A 25478-nucleotide genomic window follows, 5' to 3' on the forward strand; every position below is an offset into this window, starting at 1 on the left:
TTTTTGCAGTGAGCTTTTATTTGAGAAAGAGTTTGGTTGCTATGAATGTTTGTGGAGCACTGGACTTTGAGGAGAAAGGACTTGTCTGAGGTCTCCCAGCTGTGGCGGAGCTGGGGTGACAGTGTGGCCATTACAGTCCCCACCTTGCTCACTTACAGCTAAGCAGGACCAGGTCACCAAACTGGGACACTTTTTGAGAGTGAAAGGGCTCACTAAACTCCCAGACAACTGAAATAAACTGGACTGTCCCAAGACAATTGGAATATACAGCCCCTCTTGTTGCAGCAGGAATTAATTTATGTTAAATTCTAGAGACTTTTTTTCTTTTGAGGAAGATTAGCCCTGTCGACGAAAATAATCCATAACCAATCTAGTAATGAAAATTTGGGAGAGTTTATTCTGAGCTCAAATCTGAGGACCATGGCCCGGGGCCTTTCTTCCTGAAGAAAGAAAGGGCACCAAAGAAGTGGGGTGCACAGAGTGGTTATATCCCCCCAGAGAGGATGTTTCACATAGGATTGAAATGTCCCTTTTACAATAGTTGCGAGACTGCTCTGTGGGCACAGCGATTGATGGAAACAGCAGGTAGGTCTTCTGTCTTGGTGAACACAGCAGGGTGGCAGTCTGTTGTCTCAGGCTGGGTGGTCACAGGTGAGCTGGGTGGTCAAAGGTGAGTGCAGCAATCAGTTCCTAGCCTAAGGAAAGATGTTTATCCCTAAGGAAATGCCAAGGTTGGGAGGGGGAGGGAAGTTGCACCTTTATCTCAGGGCCTTTGTTCTTGCCATAGGGAATGTATATACAACGCATGCTCAACAGCCACAGTCAGGTCCTTTTGGAAAAAACAAAGTCAGGCCGAATTAGGTTTATACCAAATGGCTTCCTCATATACTCCAATATATCCTATTGCTTGCCATTTTTATTTGTCAGCCCTGAGCTAACATCTGCTGCCAATCCTCCTCTTTTTGCTGAGGAAGACTGGCCCTGAGCTAACATCCGTGCCCGTCTTCCTCTACTTTACATGTGGGACACCTACCGCAGCATGGCTTGACAAGTGGTGCCATGTCCACACCCGGAATCCAAACTGGTGAACCCAGGGCCACCGAAGTGGAACATGTGAACTTTTTTTTTTTTCTTTTAAAGATTGGCACCTAGGCTAACAACTGTCGCCAATCTTCCTTTTTTTTTTTTAAGGATTGGCACCTGGGCTAACAACTGTTGCCAATCTTTTTTTTTTTTCTGCTTTATTTCCCAACCCCCTCCCCCTGCCCCCATACACGGTTGTATATCTTAGTTGCAGGTCCTTCTAGTTGTGGGATGTGGGATGCCGCCTCAGCGTGGCCTGATGAGCGGTGCCATGTCCATGCCCAGGATCCAAACAGGCAAAACCCTGGGCCGCCGCAGCGGAGCACGTGAACTTAACCACTCGGCCACAGAGCCAGCCCCTACGTGTGAACTTAACTGGCCCCGAGGCTTTTTTTAAATTGAGGTATAATTGACACATTACAGTAGTTTCAGGCGGACAGCATAACAATTCACTGTTTGTGTAGATTGTGACATGATCACCACAGGTACCATCCATCACCAGACATAGTTACAGATGTTTTTCTCTTGTGATGAGAACTTTTAAGATCTACTCTCTTAGCAACTTTCAAATACACAGTACAGTGTTGTTAACTGCAGTCGCCGTGCTGTACGTTGCATCCCCAGGACTTATTTATTTTAAAACTGGAAGTTTTTGCCTTTTGACCCCTTTTCCCATTTCACCTACCCTCCCCCTCCGCCTCTGTCAACCACCAACCTGTTCTCTGTATCTGTGAGTTTGGTTTCTTTTTAAAATTTATTTATTTTTAAATTCACTTTATTTTAACAGTCTAAACAGTTTTTATTACTTATCTCAACTTGAAAATGTTCAAAGCTACAGCAGAGTTGCAATCTGGGGAGAATGAACACGCATTTACTCACCACCAAGGTTCCAGGATTGTCGTATCGCTGTCAATCGTCTGCTAGACCCTTTCAAAGTGAGGCCCGGGCTAGGGTGACGGGAGGGAGGTAGTCCTCTGGGCACAAAGGTTAGAAGGGCACCCAAAACCTCAGCAATCAGGATAAATAATATTTTATTACCATATTTTTAAGGCAATCAAAATGAATAAAAAATCCATGATGAACAAAATGCTAACATTTTAAACAAAAACGGGACCTGACCCTGCTCTTGCAGAAACTTCCCTCGCTGTCCTCATCCACTTCCAGCGCTGGTCACACCAAGACACCTCAGCCCCCAAGTACTTCAGGATGAGTCTCTTAGGAACCAGGTCATTCTCCTACGTAACCACACACACCTACGCAAACTAACAGTTGTTATTTAATATCGGTATTTAATAGGCATCCCTAATTTTCCTAATTAGCCCAAAACACCTTTTATAGCTGTTTCTTTCAAACTAGGATCCAATCAAGATTTGGTTGTTTTATCTCTTTAGTCTTCTGTCCTGGAGCGGGAACTGCAGGCCCGCCGCCTGGTCTGCACGTCCATCTTATTGGAACGCAGCCACGTCCGTTCATTCACATATTGCCCAAGGCTGTTTTCATCCTGCAGCGACAGAGAATGCATGGCTCCAGAGCCAAAAATATTTACAATTTGGCACTTGACAGAGAAGCAAGCCGGCCCTGGTCTTAAGGCTTGATTAGATTCAGGGTAAAGATTTTTTTCCCTTCTTCTCCCCAAAGCCCCACAGTACGTAGTACGGATTTCCCACACGCCCCTGCCTCAACACACACAGCCTCCCCACCGCAGGCGGCACGTTAGTCACCCGGTGAACCTGCGTGGAGACATGAGAATCAGAGCAGAGCCCTGGGGATGAGGCTGCTTGCTAGGAGGCTTAGTCGTCTATTGCTGCAAAACAGATAGCCACACACTTACCAGCTGAAAATAACAGCTAGTTATTAGCCCGCAGTTTCCGTGGGTCAGGAGTCCAGCCTCAGTGTGGCTGGGTTCTCTCTGCAGGGGCTCACAAAGTGTCAGCGGGCTGGCATCTCCCCGAGAGGCTCAGAACCCCCTTCCACGCTCCCTCAGGCAGGTGGCAGAACTGAGCTCCTCGCAGCTGTAGGGCTGGGAACCTCAGCTCCCAGGCCACCCCTCCTCATAGGCATTTCACAATGCGGCTGTTTCCTTCTTCCAGGCCAGCAGGGGCGCATCCCTCTATTGCTGCGAGGCGCTGACCTCCAGACTGGCTTTTAAAGGGTGCCCCTGATTACGTCAGGCCCATCCAGAATAATCTCGCTTCCCATAAACTCAAAATCAACTCATTTGGGACCTTAAATACACCTGCAAAATCCCTTCGCCTTTGCCATGGGGCATAACCTAATCTCAGGAGTGACAACCATCATGCTCACGGGTCCTGCCCATGGTCCAGGAAGGGGCCCGGCACACACTAGGGGCGGGACTCTCAGGGCCCATCTCAGAATTCTGTCACAACACGTGACTCTGGGCTTAGAGATTCTGGTCATAAAGCTTGACACCTGGAAAGACTTAGATTAGTTCAAAATAGGATCTTTCAATCTTCTCTTTCTGACCTTGCTGAAACAGTGTCCAATGAAAGACCTACCTATGAGTCTTAGCTTAATTCCATTCAATTTGCAAAACGGTCAGGAATTTGTGTTCCAGCTTCGTCTATCTAAACTGTCAACTCTAAGGTGTTCAATTTAATCTATGTGGATGAGGATAGTAAAGAAAAAATCCAACTTAGTAACTTTTTATGCCTTATAATGAATGAAATAAGAATGAAAAATGTATGTGTACTATTGTCCACATGTTGAACACACACACATATGTGCACACACACACACACATATACACATGCATATACACTCGTGCCCAAGGTGGAACTGGCTTGTGGTTTCCTGTTCTCCAAACGAGTAAGGGCTTCATTTGACCATATGAAATCTATGGAAATTATGAAAAACTGAAAGTGATCCTTGAAATTTGAACAGAATCCACACTCCTTGGGGAAGGGGGGGCATCGTGAGAGGACCCCGTCAGCATGTCAGAAGCCCACGCAGGCCTTTGGTCCTCGAGGACAGTGACCGATAGGTTGCCAGGCAGAGTTGGTGTGAACAGACTGTCCAGACGTCTGGCGGCCGCCAAGGGTTCAGGTCGCCTTAGCTGCTGCTCATACAGGAAAGCCCTGCAACTGAGCCAAATTCCTTTCTGGGCCGGGAGCCATGTGTCCTCCATGCTTCCTTCCCCTCACCCCCCACATTCACCCAGCGCCACATCCTTTCTGCTTTACCTTCTAAATATCGCTCCCTTCCATCCCCTCCACTCTCCCTTCCTGGTCTAAGCCACCATCATCCTTTGCCTGAACAATGAACGGCCTCCCCACCCCACCCCCCATCTCCCGCTCCCCTCCAATCACCTCCCTGCAGAGCAGCCGGGCGTTGGCTTCCAAAGTCAAAGCTGCTTAAGCAGCTCCTTGCATAAAAACCGTGCGGTTTCTACCAGCGCTAAATGCCAAGACCAAAAACCTTAACTCATCCCAGAAGGATGAGTGGGCTGCCCTCTCTGGCCTCTCCACGTTTATCCTGCACCCTCTCTCCCCCTCCCGTTCCTCTGCAGTCTGAGAACACTGGTCTTTTTAAAAAAGTTATTCACATGTGCCAAACTCCCTCCCGAGGGCCTTTGCACAGCTGTTCCCTCTGACTTTTCTCATGGTGAATGTCTACTCATCCTTCAGATCTCAGCTAGAATGCCACCTCCTCCAGGAAGCCTTCCTCAACCCTGCTAGACTGAGTTAAGTCCCCCTGGTAGCAGGTGCTATTTTCCAAAAATGGTCATGGCAATATTTCCTGTCCCCCATGCTATTCCAGAACCTGGCCATTCCCCAGGTTCTAGAGTCTGTCTACCCTCCTCTTGAACTTGGGAGGGACTTGGAACGGCCACTATGCAAAGACTGAAATGGAGATGATTCTGTGTGACTTCTGAGGCTGGATCAGAAAAGGCAATACGGCTTCTACCTGGCTCACTCACTCCTCTCAGACGATTGTTCTCGGAACCCAGCGGCTATGTGGGGAGGAAGCTCAGGCTGCATGAGGAGGGCACATGTAGGTGTTCCTGGCACCAGCCCCAGCACGGGTCTCAGCCTACTGCCAGCAGCAACTGACAGATACGTGAGCGAGTAAACCTTCAGGGGATTCCAGACCCAGCCTTCCAGCCACCCAGCTGACACCAAGGGGCCAGGGATGAGCTCTCCCTGCCAAGCCTGCCCAAATTCCAGATTGGGGAGCAAGATAAATGTTGTTGTCATTCTAAGCCTCTAAATCTTGGGGTGGTTTGTCATACAGCCAGAGTAACTGTTACACTTGTACCTTCTCTTCGAAGTGTCTGTTCCAGCTGAAACTTTACATCTGTGTGTGTGATTGTTTGATTCCTACCCTTCTATGAGGGCAACAGCCTTGTCAGTCTTGGTTACGATTCTATTCCTGAAACCTAGCACAGTGCCTGGCAGATGATCATTCATTGCCAATGTATTCTCAGCTTTCCCGTACCTCTTCACATATAAAAAGATGCCCTTTGGTCATTGATTGAATGTTCATTCATTTAATAAATGCTCATTGATGTGGCTCCGTGTCAGGGATTTGTGTTAGAAATGAAGCACAAAACGCAGATGATGTACAAGGAACTATGGGAGGGCGGGGCAGGGGGAGGGTAGCTTCCTGAAGGTGGGGACATTTGAGTTGTGTTTTGAAGTATGCGTAGGTATTTTCTGGGTGATGAAGAGACAGAAGAGGGCAAAGGAAATGGTATGTGCTGAAGCATGGGACCAGGGAGCAGCCAGGCTGGGCAGGCACTGGCAGGAGGTTCTGCACAGACAGAGGGCAGCTTGCGTGGGTGGAAAATTCTGCAAGAAAAAATTCGCAAGGGCTAGGTTCTTATGGCCTTCAGCGCTGCATGTAGGTGCTTAGATTTCTCTCACAAGAAATAGGAAAACCTTGGAGGTTTGGAAGCAGCTGTGGACCCATCTCAGCTCTTGAGAGCACCGGGGCTGGGAAAACTGGATAAGAGGCTCCTGAACTGGTCTAGTTGGGAAGAGGTGGGGACAGGACTAGGGAGGTGAAGGTAGAAGGGCAGCACTAAGTCAAGAGCCATTTAGCAAAAATTCACTGGGCAGGGCCCTGAGTTATGATGCTGTGCGCCCATACCCGGTTGTCACACCAACCCTAGAAAGGAGAGGTCCACAAACATTGTTTAGTAAATATATCAGGCTCTGCAGATCTTAGGATCTGTTGCAGCTGCTCATCCTGCTGTCACAGCCGAAAAGCAGCCAGAGACGATGGCATGTAAACGAGTGGGCGTGCCTGTGTGCCAATAAAACTTTATTTTACAGACACTGAAATTTGAATGTCATAGAATTTTCACGTGTCACGAAATAGTCTCCTCTCTTGGACTTTTTCCAACTTAAAAAAATTATAAAAGTCCTTCCGAGCCTGCTTGCGGGGCGGGACAAACGCAGAAGCAGGTCTTGGTTTGCCGACCTGTGCTACATAAAGTACGTACTGTGTTGGTTAGGATTTCAGCCTTAGGGACAAGATCCCAGAGAGAGGCCCTCAGCAGCCCCGCCCCCTCCTTGACGTAGGCAAGCCCCGCCTCCAGGGTGGAGCCTGCGCGTGCGCGGCCGGCTCTCGGGGGGGGGGCGGGGCGGGCCGCGGCTCCGACTTCCAACATGGCGCACGCTGGCGGTGGCGGCGGCGGGGGCCCCGCGGGCCGGGGGCTGAGCGGCGCCCGCTGGGGTCGCTCGGGCTCCGCGAGCCACGAGAAGCTGCCGGTGCACGTGAGTGGCGCCCCCGCCCTCCCTCGGGGACCCCGTTGTCTGGCCCCCGCAGGCCTGCGCTCCCCACCCGAGCCCCGCCCGGCCCCGTCTCGGCCTCCTCTCCGCGCAGCCCGGGACCCCGGACCCCCGACACTCGACCTCTCACCTCGGGCCCTCCGAGCCGCGGCCCCACCCCCTCCCCGGCAGGGACCCCCGACCCGTCCTCCGCCGACCGCGGCCCACCGCGACCCTCCCCCTCCCTGCAGGTGGAGGACGCCCTCACCTACCTGGACCAGGTGAAGATCCGCTTTGGCAGCGACCCTGCCACTTACAACGGCTTCCTGGAGATCATGAAGGAGTTCAAAAGCCAGAGGTACCCGCGGGGCCCCCTCCCCGAGGGGCCGCCCTGGGCCGCAGGCGGGCCCAGCCGGGTGGGAGCCCCCAGCCCCGCCGCCCCCAGGCCGAGTGACCTTGTGCAGGTCGTCGAACGTCTCGGAGCCTCCGTTCCTTCTTCTAAAAGGCGGGATTGGAGAGTCCCCCCTTGTGGAGCTGTTGTGGGCCTTCCTGGAACGAGGACAGGGATCGGGGAGAGGAGAGCGAGGCGAGTCCCTCAACCGCAGGGTCGGATCCTGTCTTTAACTCAAAATGTTGGTTTTCAAATGAATTTTGTTCATTAAGGATTTTTTTAAGTTAATTTTGATTTTTTTTTTCAAGCACTGTGACAAAATGTTATTTATCTTGTTTACTGAATGTTTTGGCACCCTCTCCCCCTCAAATCTTATCCCTGAGGTGAGTGCCTCCCTGGGCTCACCCTCCTCTCAGCCCAGCTTCAAGTCATGTGCAAAATATGCCTGGTGAGGGACCTGGCACACAGAAAGGATTGAAAGCACATTGGCTGTTTTTTGTGGGCGCAGAATCAGGAGGGTTAGAGATAGATGGGGGAGCTCATGATCATGCCCTTGTTTGACAGGAGGCTCAGTGAGGCTTCGAGTAGGCGGGGGGCTTGCCCAGACCCACCTTAGGGGCAAAGGCAGGACTGGAACTCAGGCCCTCTGACTCTAGATTCTCCACTGTCACATCCCCACCATGCTCCTGCCCCCTCTGAGGAAATGGGGCAGGGATGGGCAGGTTTCCTTCCACAGGTGGGATGCTAAGGCCTTGAGCCTTGACTGCAGCCATGAGGGAGACACCCACACTTGCAGGACCTTTGGTCTTTATGCATTGCGATCAGTTGCTGGGATCAACTCCTGTGTCATAGTTGATCCCTAATTCATACGAAATGAAGGAATTTATCACATCACTTAGAGGGCTTTGGCCTCTTGCCACTTCTTGAAGTCCAGGACTGGCACTTGCTCTCCTGACATTTTCAGAACCAGGCTCGCGTGCTTGGAGTATTTTGGGAAGCTGTGTTGTGTAGATATTTTGTGGTTCTCGCCAGGAGGGCACAGGAGCCCAGGCCTGGCTGCTCTGAAGTTAGATCACTGCCCACAGAATCATACCAGTCACGTTTTCTGGTGCTCGTGGTCAGTCCAGAAGCTGGTTACAGGGCACCGTCAAGGGAATTGGGAGTAGATTCGCTTTTAATTTGCTCCCCAAGACACTTTTGCCCGCTCCTGTTCTCTGTTCCAGCATCGATACTCCTGGAGTCATCCGACGTGTCTCGCAGCTCTTCCACGAACACCCAGACCTCATCGTTGGATTCAACGCCTTCCTCCCCCTCGGGTACAGAATTGACATTCCCAAGAACGGCAAGTTAAACATACAGTCGCCTCTGTCGAGCCAGGTATGCGGCGGCAGTGGTTTGAGGGATCTCGGCCTCCACGCGGCCCACCCTGCTGCTCAGGGTGGGTGGTGGGGCTCGGGTATGTCACTGAGAGAAAGCCAGTGAAGGGCCAGTCTTTTTCTAGGCGTGCTGATCACCTCTAGCACAAATCAAAATAGATCGAAACACCTGCACAGGCAGCCTCTGCATCCTGAATTGATCTGTTTGGAGGGTTTAAATCAAGAGTGGATGTGTTTGTGTGTGGCTGGGAGGCATTCTTCTAACACGGGTTTCTGTCCGGTCAGAGTAATGGTGTCCATGGTTGCCGAGGGATTGGCTCAAGCTTTCCCTGTGAGGGTACTTGGCAGGCCACGCTTGTACTTGGGCACGTGGTCCCTCTGGTCACTCTTGGTGCCACCCACAAAATAAAGCAGTTGAGATGCGTGTATGAGTGGCTGTTCTTATTGTCGCTGTGCTTCCCTGGATTGTCAGCGGGGCACAAGCTCAGGCTTGTGGCATCGGTCCTTCTCTCTCGGGTAACAGCTTAGCTCTGCAGTCCCTTCTTGATTGAGCTCACCAGGCCCCCTGAGGAAAAGAAAGCCTATTTGAGCTTTACTTTTCTAGGATAACCCTTGTCTTTTTTCTCCGCCTCCCGCCCTGTTGCCATTTAAGGCAAAATGTTTTGCTGCAGGGGGGTGGGGGGTCCCTGTCCAGTGCATTGGGGATGTTTAACAGCATCCCTGACTCTACCCACTAGGCCCTCACCCAGTAGAGACAGCCAAAAATGTCACCAGACATTGCCAAGTGTCTCCTGGGGGCAACCCCCCCAGGGGTTTTAATAGCGAAGGTAAAACTCTGTGTGGGAAGCACTCTGTAGGTTTCTCCTGCTGAGGGAGGTTGCAGTGGCCTATCAATTAGGAAGGCAGGATTGGAAAGAGAACGGTGAGATGACGATGTGGCAGCGGCTGGTTCCTCTCTGAGGGGGACTCGCACGTCAATTCTGCCTTTTCTCTACGCAAGGCAGGCGCCACCATCAGCATGCCGTCTCATTAAAGCCGAGGAGTGCGTCTCAGTTTTAAAAAGGAACTTTGAAGCGTGCAGCCCCTGAATTCCAAGGAGCTTCCCTTTCACGTTTGCAAATGGAGCCGCAGGATCCAGAAGCAGGGATCAAAGCCTTAGCAGGGCTGATCTTCGCTCATCCCAGCTGGAGAGGAACCCAGCTGGTTTGCAGCTGCGGCGGGGAACACTGGAGTCTGAGGCGCCCATCATGCTGGGTGTCATTACTGTCGCTTGCTGAGAAAGAGCTGAGACGAAGACCCACACTGCGCTCTGCCTGTGCAGGTCACCTTTCTTAATCCCTGACTGTCGGGGTCACTCCGCTCTTGGGGCTGGGTCTCAATGGGAGCTGCGCTGTGCTTCCATTCGGAGGTGGCCCTCTCCCTAAATAGCCACGGGCCCTTGCTGTCCTGCACGCAGGTGGAGCACTCTTGTGGAAACAGCCAGTCTTGTCTCCCCTGGCTGGCTCAGGTGACGGAGGTCCATTGACGTGGAGAAAGGTGATGAGAGCTTTCACATGGCCGCCCCCTCCGGGGCTTGAGAGTCTTGCTGCCGCCCGGGAGCAGCCATACCTCGCCCCCTTCCTCAGCCGCCCACTCGGTTTCCGTCAGCATCCGCAGACCTGCCAGGTTCCCAGACCCGCTTCTCAGCAGTCCTCATGCCAGGCACGGACGAGAGGGCCTCTTGGCTTCCTGGAGTCCTTTGTGAGGCCACGGTGGCCTGAGAACTTTCCAGAGCTCCCCACACATCAATGCTTTGATGATTTTTTTTGTTGGTGTTTCTAGCTTCACTAGTTTGAAGTACAGCTTTGTTTTTTTCATTTTTCATCCCGTCATGAGTCTTGTCAAGTACAGACAAGGAGGGAGTAGCTCTTAGGTGCTGAGGAAGAGAAGTAGGGGAGTCCCAGCCTTTGGGGAGCCCTTTGTGCAGGGTTTCTAGCCTCGGCACTGTTACCATTGGGGCCAGATTGCTCCTTCTCCTGGGGGCTGTCCTGCGCACTGTGGGGTGCTGAGGGCAGCCCTGGCCTGCGCCCACCCGGTGCCAGGAGCAGCCCCTCCCTTAATGTGACTACCTGAAATGTCTCCAGACATCTGCCAAGTGTCCCCTACGGGGCAAAGTCGCCCCCGAGAACACTAGCCTGGAAGGGGAGACAGACAGACGGGTGACAGGAGGCAGGAAGTGTGGCCAGCAGAGGGAAGAATGTTCCCTTGCTGGGGCTTCGGCCTGCTGAGTCAGTGTCATTTTGGTTCTGGTCATCCAGCCCTCGGTTGTAATGTCACCTCAGAGAGCCCACTGCTCCCACTCCCATGGCATTTTCATACCACCCTGTTTTGTATATTTCAAAATAGCAAAACTAGGAAAAGAAACTTTCTTGTTGGTTTGCCTTCCCTGGCAGACTTAGTCTTCTAGATCAGGGAGGACCCTCCTCTGGCTTCTTCTCAACTGTCCCTGTTCTGAAACAGTGCCAGGCACATGACAGAGGAGCAAGACACTGGATGTTGGTAGGAAACTGATGAATCTCAGCTCTGGGTCCATTGAGGGCAGACCCTGCCTCCTGGGAGCCGGCCCTTTTGTGCTGGGCAGGGACGGCCCTCGGCTTGGACAGGTAAAGAGAGAAACCTTAGGTGCAGCTCGTGGTGAAGTGACCCGTTGCCACTCAAAGGGAGGCTCAGCGGCTCCTCTCTGGGGAGGGTCATTTGGAAGGTCAGGCGGTTCCTGGAGGGTCCCTCTGTGTTTATGTCTTAGTCGCTCAGGGAGCAGGTGCAGCCCACCTCCTCTGTGCCTGGCCCTGGGGTTTATTTGGAGTCCCAGCCCTCGGGGTGCTTGGTGGTTGAGGTGGGGCCTTGAGATATAGATGGACGAATATGAGATGTGTGAGGAGTTCAGCGCTTTGAACAAAAGACAACAGCGCAGGGTTTGAGGAGGTGCCGTGGGCAGGTGCTGAGTGAGGAGAACAGGAGCCCTGCCTGTGTCCTGGGGGCAGTCTTCCTGGTGGAGGTGTAAAGACCTGAGGTGGAATGAGAGGGTGTGCGTGAGAGATAGCCAAAAAGCCAATGAGGTTAGGTCTTGGAGCGGAGAGGGTGGGAGAGAGAGCCAGGAGCGTGGGAAGCTAGTGGAGAGTTCTGGAAAGGCCACTCTGGCTGCTGTGTGCTGGAAATGGACTGAAGGGGCAAGAGAGGATGGGGGAGGGTAAGGAGGGGCCCCATGGGAACTAGGCAGAGTAGATGGTGCTGCGGCCCAGGGGTGGGGTGTCAGTGAAAATGAGAAGTCCGGGGTGATTCCAGGATGTCTGGGCCTCTGTGTGTAGGTGGCGGCACCTGCTGTGATAAGCAAGGCTGGGGGGCAGTGGGGGTGGCGAGTGGGGGCTGCTCTGTGGAGTGTGCCATCTGAGGCATCTCGTAAATATCCAGGTGGGCTGTGTGTGCACACTCAGGTGGACGAGTCGGCCATGCAGGGCTCCTCATGTGTCTACGAGGTGTTTCTAGCTGTCCTGGACCACGCCCCCCAGGGTGGGCAGAGAAGAGAGAAGACTGGATTGTTCCAGAAGGTTTAGAGTAGGTTGTCGACGAACTATGCCCCGTGGGCCAAAGCCAGCTTGTTTTTGTATGGCCAGTGGTTTTTATGTTTTCTGAAGTTTACATTAAAAAATGTTTTAAATTGTGGTAATATTCACGTAACATAAAATTCATCATTATAACCGTTTTAAAGTGTCCAATTCACAATATTCACAATATCGGGCAACCACCACCACTAATTCCAGAACATTTCTATCGCCCCAAAAGGAAGCTGTACCTCCCAGTCCTCCCCTGCCACCAGCCCCTGGCAACCACTAGTTCACTTTCTGTCTCTGTAGACTTGCCGGTTTTGGACGTTACATACAAATGGGATCCTACACTAAGTGGCCTTTTGTGTCTGGCCTTCACTCAGCTTCATGTTTTCGAGGTTCATCCTTGTTATGTCAGAGCTTCATTCCTTTTTGTGGCTTGAGTAATATTCCACCGTATGGATGGACCGCATCACGTTCATCAGTTCATCTGTCGACGGACACTTGGGTTGTTTCCCCCTTTTTACTATACTGTGAACAGTGCTGCTGTGAACATGTGTGTACAAGGATTGGTGTGAACACTTGTTTTTGATTCTTTCGGTGGATACCCAGGAGTGGAATTGCTGGGTCACGTGGTCACTGTGTATAACTTGTTAAAGAACTGCCCGGTGTGTGCCACAGGGGCTGCACCGTTACTGTCTGGCCCTTTTTGCTGGGCCCCGGTCTCCAGGGCTGGTTGTCCACCTTGTCACAGTGACCACTGCAGGGCAGTGGAGCTTGAGAATGCCCCCTTGCAGTGGGGGGCGGGGGGCTGCTCCTGGGGACCCCTCCTCTAAAGCAAACCTCGGCTCCATGGCCACTCCCTCTGTCCCTGCCATTCCTTCCAGCTCTTTCCAGCTCCTTCCACCACCAAGCCTGGGCACTCGGAAGGAACGTGAACACAGACTGCTTATGAGCTTGAGGAAGGTGATAAGCGGAAGTGTTCCCCAAGGGTCTTACAACAATTTCCACTGCCAGGGAGAAATGGTATTTAGAATTTCAAATGCTCCAGATCTTTTGCGTCTTTGCTTTCACAGCTCAGACTCTCTGGAGTTGTCTCTACACCTGCTGTCCCAGGCTGAATTGTGTGTCCCGCCCCCAAGTTCCTATGCTGAAGTCCTAATCCTCAGCACCTCAACATGTGGCCGTGTTTGGAGATAGGGTCTTTACAGAGATAGTTAAGGTACAATGAGGCTGTTAGGGTGGGCCCTGATCCCATCTGACGGGTGTCCTTATAAGAAGAGGAGGTAAGGACAGACGGAGAGACCCCAGGGATGCGGGTGCATGGAGGGCTGACCTTGTGGGGACTGAGAACATGGCTGTCTGTTAGCCAGGAGGACTCAGGAGATACCAACCCTGCTGGTACCTTGCTCTTGGCCTTCCAGCCTCCAGAACTGTGAGAAAATGCATTTCTGTTGTGTAAGCTGCCCACTCTTGGTGTTTTGTTCTGACAGCCCGAGCAGACTAGTGCAGCCACCCCATGACGGTGAGGGTGCCCGGCAGAGGTGTCTGTCATGGTGATGGCTCTGCAGTGGTTGGCAGTGGTGAGCCCTGCGTTCCCCATCCTGCTGGAGTCTGCAGGCCAGCAGTTGGTGCCAGCTGCACTGCTGGCTGCTGCAGGGGATGGAAACAGTGGACTCAATCTGTCCCCTCATCCCATCCCCCCCGGCAGTGGGTGAAGCCCGCTCTCCTCCAGGCACTGTGTCCGGCAGTGAGCAAAACAGTTTCTTTGCCCTCATGGCATTTGCCATCTGGTTGGGGTGGACAGACAATAAAATAAGTAAAATATGTCACCTGTAAGAAGGTGGTACCTGCCGTGGAGAAAAACAGAGCAAGAAAGAGGCTTGGAGGGCTGGGGATGGAGTACTTTTAGTTTGGTGCAGGATGGTTCCAGAGGACTGAGACTCTGTCCAGAAAGGATTAAATAATCCACTTTTTGTAAATTTCTCCCACATGCTAACTTTTCAAAACGTAGAGTGTGTTCTTAGGGTCGACTCAGAAGGACCAGGCGGGGGTGAGTTCAGGAGACTCACCCAGGAGTGCAGACACATGAGTGCTGAGGGCGGAGGTGTGTGTTCTGTGTGGCCCTCCTGCTTCCCTCCCTGCAGGCCCCCAGGAGCGAGCTTTTCCGCATCTGGTTTCAAACTTGGCTCTGTGCTGGGTTTCGCTCGTTCTCGTACAGACAGCGGCTCTGTCTGGCTCTGCTCACCATCTGGCCCTGGTGTTGGGCCCGACAGTAACTCACTGTCGTGCTGTTGTCAGGAGAACGCGCACAACCACAGCGACTGTGCAGAGAGCTTCAAGCAGCAGATGCTGTATAAGGAGGACAAACCCCAGGCGCCCTTGGAGTCGGATTCGGTGGAATTCAACAACGCCATCAGCTATGTGAACAAGATTAAGACCCGCTTTCTGGACCACCCGGAGATCTACAGGTCTTTCCTGGAGATACTGCACACTTACCAGGTAAGAGGCCGCAAGTCATTTGTGGGGGTTCATGATGTCATTCAATATCGGGTGCGTTGGAAGCGTTCAGATTTTCTTGTCTGAATTCATGAAATCCTATAAAATTCTGACTAGCCTTTTTTTTGGTACTGTGGTAAAATATACAAAATATAAAACTTAGCATTTTAACCATTTTTAAATGGACAGTCCAGGGGCATTAAGTCTATCCACACTGTTGTACGGCCATCCCCACCATCCGTCTCCAGGACTCTCCATCTTAGGAAACTGAAGCTCCGTCCCCGTTAAACACCAACTCCCTATTCCCCCTCCCCAGCCCCTGGCACCCACCGTTCTGCTTTCTGTCTCTGTGAATTTGACAACTCTAGGGACCTCATATGAGTGCAGTCACACAGTACTTGTCTTTTTGTGTGTGACTTGTTTCCCTGAGCATAATGTGCTCAAGGTTCATCTGTGTTGTAGCATGTATCAGTTTCCTTTTTAAGGCTGCGTGACATCCCATTGTATGGATCTACCACCTTTTGTTTAGCCATTCATTTGTCGATGGACGCTTGGGTTGCTTCCACGTCTGGGCTATTGTAGATAATGCTGCTGTGAAGATGTGTGTGCAAATACCATTGGAATTCTGTTTAGTTATTTTTTTTTTTTGGTGAGGAAAATTGGCTCTGAGCTAACATCTATTGCCAATCTTCCTCTTTTTGCTGAGGAAGATTGGCCCTGAGCTAATGTCTGTTGCCAGTCTTCCTCTATTTTGTATGTGAGATGCCACCACAGCATGGCTTGATGAGCAGTGTGTAGGTCCACACCCAGGTTCCAAACCTGTGAATCCTGGGCTGCGGAAGTGGAACACAGGAACTTAACACTGAGCCACTGGGCTGACCTCTGTTTAGTTTTGATTTTAATTTGCTCCTTAAGGTACCTCTGCACCCAAGAAGTACTAGGAAACACACATTAGAGAGATTGAAATAGAACCTAAGAAGACAGTCTTCTTTTCATAAGATGTGACTGTTTTTGGCAGCACAGCTACCCTTTATTTGTTCTGATTACAACTGAGCTGACAGAGATGGATGGTTGCTGCTCCTAGGAGTTCAATCTAGAGGGGAAAGAAACTTAGGGATGGATTGGGGTGGAAAAGATGGGATGCATGGAGGAGAGGTGTGTCAGGGTCAGGTTGAATCTTGACAAATCAATCAGAAGCAGCAGGCAGAAGAGTAAGGTTGAACGGTAGATGATCTGTGCGGGGAATGGCCTGTGCAAAGACCCAGGAGTCAGAGCAGACAGCTGGCTTCAGGGGACTTGGCAGGAAGTGCAGGCAGGCCGGTGGCGAAGGACATCTGTGTGTGTCATGCTAGGAGCTCGGACGTCATCCTCCAGTGCCTTTTGTTTTTCTTAGCAGCGTAACCCACTTTCGAGAGGGAAATCGGCACAAGCTTGTTAAGTGAAATAAAGGAGTGGGATCCTTTTTAACAGAAATGTTTAACAGCAGATTGATAGCATTTGCTCCCTGTAGGCTCAATGGAGCTGTTTTGTGGCGACAGACGCCTGCCATCAGCAGTACTGGTGATGAGCATGGCCCCGTTGGACTCACCACCAGCGTCTGCATGGTACTTGCACAGCATTGAGCTTCTAGCTTCTCACAGAGAAGTGGTGGCAAGTGGCGGTTGTGAATATCCGATCTGTGTGGAGGGATTATGTTTGTGGTCAGAGGGGTTTACGGATCCTTCACAGATGCCGTGGGGTCTGGAAGGGTCCTTAGAGAGGAGACTGGGACGGATCTGTTCTGTTGATGGGAGTCGGAGGGCCAGAGAAGTCACATTGTTTGTTCAAGGTCGTAGTGATGGCTGAAGACTCACTCAGAGCTTGAGTGGGAAGGCACCCTCCTTCAGCAGGCAGCTCGGTGTCCTCCAGCCAGAGCCACTGGGAGTTGGTTGGAAGTGTAGATGCCTGGGCCTCACCCTGACTTGTGACTCAGGAGGTCCAGCCTGGCATCTGCATTGTACTTTATGTTTTTTGCTGAGGAAGAGTCACCTGAGCTAACATCTGTTGCCAGTCTTGCCCTTTTTGTACGTGAGCTGCCACCACAGCTTGGCCACTGACAGCGTGGTGTAGGTCTGTCCCTGGGAACCAAAGCCAAGCCGTGGAAGTGGAGTGCACCAAACTTAACCAGTAGGCCATTGGGGTCTGGCGTTTGTATTTGTTTTTTTAACTTTTTTTTTCCCTCCCCAAATCCCTCCAGTACATAGTCGTATATTTTAGTTGTGGGTCCCTCTAGTTGTGGCATGTGGGACACTGCCTCAACATGGCCTAATGAGTGGTGCCATGTCCTGGCGTTTGTATTTTAAATAAGCCCTCTGGCGACTCTGGCCTCACATCATCTGCTTCTTCAAGAGGAGCTGCAAGTCTAAATTTTTGTGTGAATTATCCTGATTCTAGAACATTGGCTTGGATTTTTAAAATACACCATGAGGGCTAAAGCAAGCAGCTCTAGGGTGAATGTGGCCATGTGTTACTATTTTTCCATCTCTCTTGGGCCTGGTTGAGACCTTAGCTCTGCCGCCTGCCCCTGCAGAGCTCTTTCCCTCACTGCCCATGCCTCAGGGCTCTGATCCATAAAATAGCCATAATGCTGGTGTGCCGACCCCTGGGTTAAACGTGGTTACCTGAGGTCATCGGTTTAAGCACAGTGCTTGCCTCGGGTCCTCTGTGCGCAGCTCTTCCCCATGGTCCAAGTTCGTACATGTGTCCTGTGTGTGTCAGCACTGCGCTCACGCGACGCATGCCTCCCTAAAAATGACCACACTCTGCGAATTCGCACCAACCCCAGGGCTTATGGGAAAACAGGGTCAGGGCACAGACAGAAATGACGGCCCCTACTAAAAACAGTAGCACCGTTGTACGTGTTAAATGGCTAAGAACAACGTGAATCCTCCAGCACATCCGCGCTTGACCTTGGAAAAGACCTGTGGTTCACATGTGCGTGTGGGTGTGGGCAGTGCCTGCCGCTCGCTTGGAGGTGCCAGGAGGACTGGGACGTGTTGTGACCCCAGACGGGGCAGGCAGGGTGGCTCCTGCCAGCTGAGGGAGCGGGCGACGCTGAGGGCTGTGTGTGCAGGAGGGTGCTGTTTCTGCATTGGCCCAGTGTTGCTTCTGGACAAAACCCTGCGTGAGCAAACTTGGACTGCGCGCTGCGCCCCGGTCGTTGCCTGGAACGGGTATTGTGCTCAAACAGATTTGCACGCTCAGAGCACGCGGTGGAGCACAACTCTCAGGGGCGAGTTCCCAGAAAGTACACCCGAGTCACACCCTGAGTGATCGTCAGCGGCGCCAGGTTCCCTCCGCCGGGTTGCCGATCCTCCTCTCCGCCTTGTGCTTGGAGAGCTCCAGGTCGCCACGTCCTCAGGGACATCGCCAGTCCTTTTCATCTTAGTCCACCTGACAAACAAGGATCCTGTGGCGGTGCTTTAAATTGTGCTTCTCCCAGCGTCTTTGGGTTGGTCGTTATTTGACATACACAGAGGTGATCTGTATTTATTGTCTGATCTGAGCGGGCTGGGTCCCTTGTCTCTTGGGCTGTCACGTGTCCCGGCAGCTTTGGGGAGGGGTGGGAAGGAGGCAGCTGTGTTATTTCCCTCCTCAGTAAGTGCTGTGTGTGCTGGGACTGAAAACGAGCTCTCTCAGGGTGCAGCGCCGGGAGACACGAGGGCGCTCGGGGAGTGTCGTGCCGTGTGCTCGGTCACGTTGTCGGGTGTGCGGTTGACAGAGACCTGAGTCAGCTGCTCTGCTTGAGGCTTCCTGCCCTCCCGCCCGGGCCCCCTCCAGTCCTCATCTCGTGCTTTAAGCTCTGGGTCAGGCTGTCTTCTTGCACCCTACCATCTTGGTGACTCTGGGTGAACAGGCCCCTCAACCTGGAAGTCCCTTCCCTTCCCTCTTCACCCTCTTCCCTTCAAGGCCCAGCACCAGCTCTGCGCCCCACCCCTGCAGCAAGATGTGCTGCTTGCCCTTGGGAGGGCTCTGGGTTCGCCGCTGACCGTGCACTTCCCCACTCGAAGGACACTCACAGGCTGGGACCAGGTCCTTCTGCGGTGCTCCTCCTGCCCAACACCTCCTCCCTCCCGGCATGGGCCCAGCCCCGGCCAAATGGCCTGTCGCGAGCTTGAGATGCACGCACACAGGTCTGTTCTCCGGAGCAGGAGGGCCTGGCCCAGGGGCCCTGCATTGTCGGCGTGGTGGCAGGCTGGGCTGCTCTCTCCTGGTGGCCCTCCTGGGCCCCCCCGGCTGAGTCTCTCTTTCGTGAGTCGGCCGTCTGTCTCCTCCACCGTGGGATGCCCGAATGTCACAGCCTGCGTGCCTCATTCCTTGGCTAACGACTCGTTTTCCCTTTCTGGCCAATCGGCAGAAGGAGCAGCTGAGCACAAAGGGCCGGCCATTCCGAGGCATGTCTGAAGAGGAGGTCTTCACGGAGGTGGCCAACCTCTTCCGGGGCCAGGAGGACCTGCTCTCGGAGTTTGGACAGTTCCTGCCCGAAGCCAAGCGGTCTCTGGTGAGTACAGATCACCCACCCAGCCCAGGGGCCACGTTTTCCTCAGCCAAGATGCTGTGCCTCAGTGCCGCCCCCAGGGCCAGGCCAGGTTTGTCCACTGCCCAGGACGTGCTGGGTTCCCCCAGAAGCCGCACAGGGTACAGACATCCATGGGTCCCAGTGCAGGCTCCACCTCCAAGCTGGAGCAGACCCTGGAAAGGCTTTCTCTGCACAGATAGTGCCCAGGCCACCAGGGCTGGTTTGGGAGGTGGAGGGTGTCTTCCCATGTCTGGTGTTGTCCCTGACATGCCACCCAGGACTGCAGAGCCGCCCTCTGCCTATAACCATCACCCTGTGGGAAGGGGCGGGAGGGACGGGCCCACCACTGCCCACTCTGGAGGGTCCGGGTGGGGCTGGCTGAGGGTTGTCAGTGACTGAGGGGCAGAGAACAGAGGAGGGGCCTGGGACAGGGACATAGAGGGCTCAGGCTGCCCTGCCAGCTTTTCCCCCCCAGCTGTGGCCTGAAGCCTGTGGGGCTGCACTTCCCATTTCCTCTTCTTTTATTTTCCATCAATGTAAGGCTTTTAAAAAAAAATTAAAGTAAAATTCCCGTAACGTAAAATTCATTATTTTTAAGTGAACAGTTCAGTGGCATTTAGTACATTCACAATGTTATGCAAGCGCCACCTTTATCTAGTTCCAGAACATTCCATCACCACAAAAGGAGACCCCGTCCCTGTGTCATTCCCCATCCCCCTCCTCCAGCGCATGGCACCCACCAGTCTGCTGTCTGTCCCATGGATTTGCCTGTTCTGGACATTCATGCATATTTGGAATCTCACACACTGTTTCCTTCTGTGTCTGGTTTCTCTCACTCAGCATGAGATTTTCAGGGTTCATCCATGGTGTAACATGTGTCAGAGCTTCATTGCTTTTCATGGCTGAGTAATATTCCATTGTGTGGATGGACCATGTTTTGTTTATCCATTAACCCATTGGTGGAATTTGGGTCGTTTTCGCTTTTTGGCGATTGGGAACAGTGCTGCTGCTATGCCTGTGCATATACAAGGATTGCTTGGAGTCCCTATTTTCTTTTTTTCCTTTTTTTAAAGATTGGCACCTGAACTAACAACTGTTGCCAATCTTCCTTTTTTTTTTTTTTCCCTGCTTTTCCTCCCCAAATCCCCCCAGTACATAGTTGTATATTTTAGTTGTGGGTCCTTCTAGTTGTGGCATGTGGGATGCCGCCTCAACGTGGCCTAATAAGCAGTGCCATGTCCGTGCCCAGGATCCGAAACAGCGAAACCCTGGGCTGCTGAAGCAGAGCACACGAACTTAACTGCTGTGCCACAGGGCCGGCCCCCATGGAGTCCCTATTTTCAGTTCTTTGGGTCCCTGCCTAGGAGTGGAATTACTGGGTCATATGGTAACTGTATGTTTCGCTTTTTAAGGAGCCACCAAACTCTTTTTCCACAGCAGCTGCACCATTTTACATTCTCATTAGCAACATACTAGACTTTCAGTTTCTCCACGTCATCGCCAGCACTGGTGTTTTCCTTTGTTTCTTTTAAATTCTAACCTTCGTAGGTCGCTGCGAAGTGGTATCTCGTGGTTTGGTTTGCGTCTCCCCGGTGACTGATGATGCTGAGCGTCTCGTGCTTATTGGCTGTTTGTACAGCGTCTTTGGAGAAGTCTCTGTTCAAGTCCTTCGCCCATTTTTTAGTTTCTCTGTTTGTTGTTGGATTGTGGGAGTTGTTTGTCCATTCTGGATACTAGATCCTTATCAGATATTTTCCTCCATGAGGTAGGTTTTCTTCTCACTTTGTTGTTAATGTCGTTTTGCACATAAATTTTTAGTTTTGATTAAATCCAGTTGTCTATTTTTTTTCTTTGATTGCTCATGCTTTTAGTGTCAAATCTAAGAATCCGTTGCCAAATCTGAGGTCAGGAAGATTTCTCCCTGTGCTTTCTTCTAACAGTTTTAGCTCTTACATTTAGGTTTTTGGTCCGTTTTGAGTTAATTTTCGGATGTGCTGTGAGGGAGGGTCCAGCCTCATTCTTTTGCATGTGGAGATCCGGTCGGCCCGATACCGTTGAAGAAACTGTTCTGTTCCCACTGAAGGGTCTTGGCGCTGCTGTTGAAAATCGTTTGTCCGTATCTGTGTGGGTTTATTTCTGGACTCTCAGTTCTAGTCCGTTGATCTCCTTGTCTGTCCTTGCCAGTGACACAGTCCTGATTGCCGTGACTTTGTAGTAAGTTTGCAGTCAGGAAGTGTGAGTCCCCCAACTTTGTTCTTCTTTTTCAAGATTGTTTCGGCTTTTTGGGGTCTCTTGCAATTCCATAAGAATTTGAAGATCGGCTTTTCCATTTCTGCGAAAAAGGCTGTTGGGACTTTGATAGGATCCCACTGAGTCCTTAGGTCGCTTTGGGGAATATTGCCATCATAGCAGTCTTACGTCTTCCGGTCCGTGAACACGGGGCATCTTCGCATTTGTTTAAATCTTCATTCATTTCTTTCAGGAACGTTTTGTAGTTTCTAATGTACGTGTCTTGCACCTCCTTGATGAAGTTTATTCCCAAATGTCTTATTCTTTTTGATGCCATAGCAAATGGAATTGTTTTCCTCATTTCATTTTTGGATGGTTCATTGTGAGTCTGTACAAATACCACTGCTTTTTGTGTGTAGATTTTGTACCCTGCAGTTTTGCTGAGCCTGTTTGTCAGCTTTAACAGTTTTTGTGCGTTCCTTACGATTTCCTACATGTCACATCATGCCATCTGCTAACGGAGAGTTTTCCTTTTTCCTTCCCAATTTCAATACCTTTTCTTCCTTTTCTTTTTGGCCTAATTCTGGTGGCACCTCCAGTGCTGTGTTGAGTGGAGGTGGTGAGAGCGGCAGCTGTTCTTGTTCCTGATCTCAGGAGAAGAGCTTTCCGCCTTTCACCGTCGGGTGTGCTGTGAGCTGTGGGTTCCTCCTAAACGCCCCTGATCATGTTGGGGAAGTGCTGTTCTGTTCCCAGTGTGTTCACTCTTCTGTTTCCTCTTTTCGTACTTCCCCTGTGCCCTTGATGATGACTTGGGCTGTGAGCACACGAGAGCCTGCCTCGCGCCACCCCCATGCGTCCGTTGCCCCCGCCCCCCGCTCTCTGGGTCCTGCTTCTGAGTGAAGATGCAGCAGGGGCAGGGCACGGGGCACTGGGGCTCGGAGGGAGTGGCTTGGGGAGCAACAGGAGTCCAGGTTTGGGTGCTGTCAAGACTCTTGGTCGAGTCAGCAGACTTCCAATGCGTGGCCGGGGCTCGTCCCTGCCTTGCTGTCTCCAGGACATGGAACGCTGTCCCTAAGCCGCACCTGGAAACACTTCCTGACTCAACGTCGGAGAAACCCGCTGCCCGTCTTTGGGGCTGACATCAAGTCCCAGAGCTGTAGCTCATCTTTCCCACCTGCCTGCAGTCTGGGGCGTCCTTGGGGGCAGGGCCGAGCACCGTGAGCACACAGACCAGCCTCCACGCTCGCTCAGCCTCCTCGGGCCCAGCACGCGGCATCACCTCCCGGGCCTCGTTTCCTGCTCTCTTGCGTGGGCATGACTGGCTCTCTTGCTCAGGTGGGGACTTGACAGCTATTGACCTTAAAGTGCTTCGCACAGGGCCTGATCCGTGCTCAGTGCTCTAGAAAGAGCAGCTGTGGTTGTTCAGGAAAAGCAGGCGTAGAATCCGACTAGTTGCCTCATCCTTCCTCCGAGGGTCAGCATCCTCCCAGAATGTTTGCTCCAGGCGGACAGGGCCTCCTTCTCAGTCCTCGGCACCAGCCTGCTGCCTGGCCTGTGGGAGGCCCTCAGGGAGTACCTGGGGCAGGTTGAATGAAGCCCTTGTCTGGAATCCCTCCAGGGACGGGGAGCTCACCCCTGCCAAAAGTGTCCGCACTAGGCCTCTCAGCCAAGCCCACTTCCACGTGGCCCTGTCCTTATGTCCGGCTTACTCCTCCGAGTCCTCTGTCGGTCCCGTGTGTCTGTCTGAAGTTCAGAATCCCTCCTTGGCTTTTATATCCCTTTCCCAAGTAATGTCCTTCCCAGTCCTGGCATCACTCCCGTCTTCCTCCTCTGTCCACGCCCCTGCTTGTCGCAGGCTCTCCTCACGGGCTCTGGGGCCAGTGGCTGAGGAGCAGAGGGTCTTAGCCCCTCCCTCCGTCCTCGCACCCTCTTGTGTCGGTGCAGCCGGAGGCACTCGGGCTCGGCCTCCCCCATAGCCCACGCTGGGTGGTGTCACTCGCTGCAAAGCCCCGTCCCACCCCTGTGAAAGCTTGGTGGATTTTCTTCGGGTCCCGTCCTCTTGAATGTGGGTCTCGTGTCTCAGCTCTGACCTTGTTGTCAGCTGGGAGATGGGCACACGTGGTGCTTTGTCACCTCCCACTGCAGAAGCCTCAGCTCCCTCATGGGGGAATGGTGATGAGGACATCTTCCCTTAGGCCGGTTGGAAGATTCCTCAGCCAGGTGCCTGGCTGGGGCGAGCCCGGGGCTGTGAGGGGGAAGGGAGCCCTGGCTGTTCCACGGGGGGCAGCGCCACAGGTGCTTGGTAGCTGGTGACGCTGGCGGTCTGCTCTGCTCGCCCTGCTCTGTGGTGTTCGGCAAGGTGGCCTCGGTTCCTTGAATTTCACCCTGGCCAGGACTCTTCAGGTGCTAGTTGGGGGAAGCGAGTGGAGCCCCTCGTCCTCTCGTGGCTGTGGTCTCGGTGCCCCCTGCTGGGCATAACTCTGAATTTGCCAAGTTGAACACTGACAGCACCTGCCCTAAAAAATAAGCATTTCCCTCAGAAAACTGCCTGCCCGCACCGTTTCTTTAAATGACACCTTAGCACGTCAGCACGGTTCCTTAGTGTGCATTGGGTACTTAGAGCTATCTTATACTTTTAAAAGACTGAATCAATTCTTTTAAATTACTAGAAACCTATATGTAATCTGTTGCATAAACTGATCTTGTATTGATGATCCTTTATATTAATGTCTGGGTTTCTGTTAAAACTGCAGGAAAAAGAAACTAAAGATGAAATTTGATATTGTCCTGATTAAACTTGACCGTTTGACCTGCATCGGTGTCGGCAGACTGCCTGTAGAGGGCCGCTCGGCCTCTGCCACAGATCGCTCTGCGGCTGTCGCCGGGAAAGCGGCCGCGACCCAGAGTTCGCAATGGTCATGGCTGTGTGCCAGTAAAACTGTTTACAAAAACAGGCAGCGTGGTGACTAAGCCAGCCCTAGCCAGTGGTCTTTGGGGTCCATCTAGCTCAAGCACTCACAAATTGGGACATTTAACTAAAAAATAAGAGCTGTCTGAACTGTTAGGGAAAGATGGGTGATATGGAGCTTGCCTTCCAGCTTGAGAGCCTGGCTAGGCGAGCGGTGGCTTTCCCCGTCAGCTCCCCGGTCCCACTCAGCACGTCGTTCCGTCCGCCGCCGCCTCATTTAGGAGCAGTGTTTGCGCCTTGTCTGGGATCAAAAGCAGAAAGGCCACTGAGTGTCGCTATGTGGATGTGAATTTTTCCCCCTCAGCTTCTTGGGATAGCTTTGCATCTTTGAATAACTGCTCTCCAAATAAGTTTAGTCTCCTAAGGGACAGATTTTGCTTATAGTTAAAAGATAGGTCTTGGACCGGCCTGGTGGCGCAGCGGTTAAGTGCGCGCGTTCTGCTTTGGCAGCCCAGGGTTCACCAGTTCAGATCCCGGGTGCGGACATGGCACAGCTTGACACGCCATGCTGTGGCAGGCGTCCCACATATAAAGTAGAGGAAGATGGGCATGGATGTTAGCTCAGGGCCAGTCTTCCTCAGCAAAAAGAGGAGGCTTGGCAAAAAATGTTAGCTTAGGGCTAATCTTCCTCAAAACAAAAAAGATAGGTCTTTATTATTGTCATTATAATTATAAAAATAGTGTGTGCTCATGAGAAAAATCAACCATCAGTAGGAGTGTCAAGTATGAGAAGTAACCTTCCTCCTTGCGTCAGTTTCTCAGTCACTCTCTCAGAGTGAAGCACTTACAAGAGTCTCATATTAGGTATCTTTCCAGGAATTTTCCTCTGCGTGTGCAAACAAATGTTCATCCTCAAAAAAAACTAAATGGCATCCTGTTTGTTCTGATGCTAGGGTTTTTTTTCTGTTTTGTGTAACAACGTGTGAGGTATGCCTGTCCACAGCAGGGACACAGACGCAGAGCTAGCCCGTACCTGATAGGTGTTGGCTGCTGGGTTTGGAGGCGCCATGGCCTGTTCACCCAGCCGTGCTCTGAGCCGACAGCACGCCCTCCCTGGGGTC

The 25478-nt window shown here is 52.2% G+C and overlaps 1 protein-coding gene and 1 long non-coding RNA gene across 4 annotated transcripts in view; one reads left to right on the plus strand and one right to left on the minus strand.

Annotated features, from left to right (window-relative positions):
• Positions 1-371: 371 nt before the first annotated feature.
• LOC139077897 (uncharacterized) lies at positions 372-4334 on the minus strand. 2 transcript variants are annotated; one of them, XR_011530523.1, is made up of 4 exons: positions 2915-4334; positions 1963-2584; positions 757-829; positions 372-656 (listed from the first exon to the last, which is right to left on the minus strand). It is a non-coding gene; the product is annotated as an uncharacterized lncRNA (long non-coding RNA). The 2 variants fall into 2 exon arrangements; XR_011530522.1 differs by having other exon boundaries at positions 1963-4328.
• A 2333-nt stretch (positions 4335-6667) lies between these two features.
• SIN3B (SIN3 transcription regulator family member B) overlaps positions 6668-25478 on the plus strand; it is a 40763-nt gene continuing 21952 nt past the window's right edge. For both annotated transcript variants that reach the window (XR_011530521.1, XM_070587338.1), the window contains exons 1-5: positions 6668-6821; positions 7067-7173; positions 8430-8583; positions 14465-14665; positions 19059-19202. Coding sequence is in view for 1 of the 2 variants with exons in the window: in XM_070587338.1 (XP_070443439.1) it covers positions 6714-6821; positions 7067-7173; positions 8430-8583; positions 14465-14665; positions 19059-19202 (714 nt within the window). In the remaining variant the exon portion in view is untranslated. The remainder of the gene's footprint in view (positions 6822-7066; positions 7174-8429; positions 8584-14464; positions 14666-19058; positions 19203-25478) is intronic.

This window comes from Equus przewalskii, chromosome 20 (genome assembly GCF_037783145.1).
Source record: "Equus przewalskii isolate Varuska chromosome 20, EquPr2, whole genome shotgun sequence".
In the NCBI taxonomy this organism is placed as follows: Eukaryota; Metazoa; Chordata; class Mammalia; order Perissodactyla; family Equidae; genus Equus; species Equus przewalskii.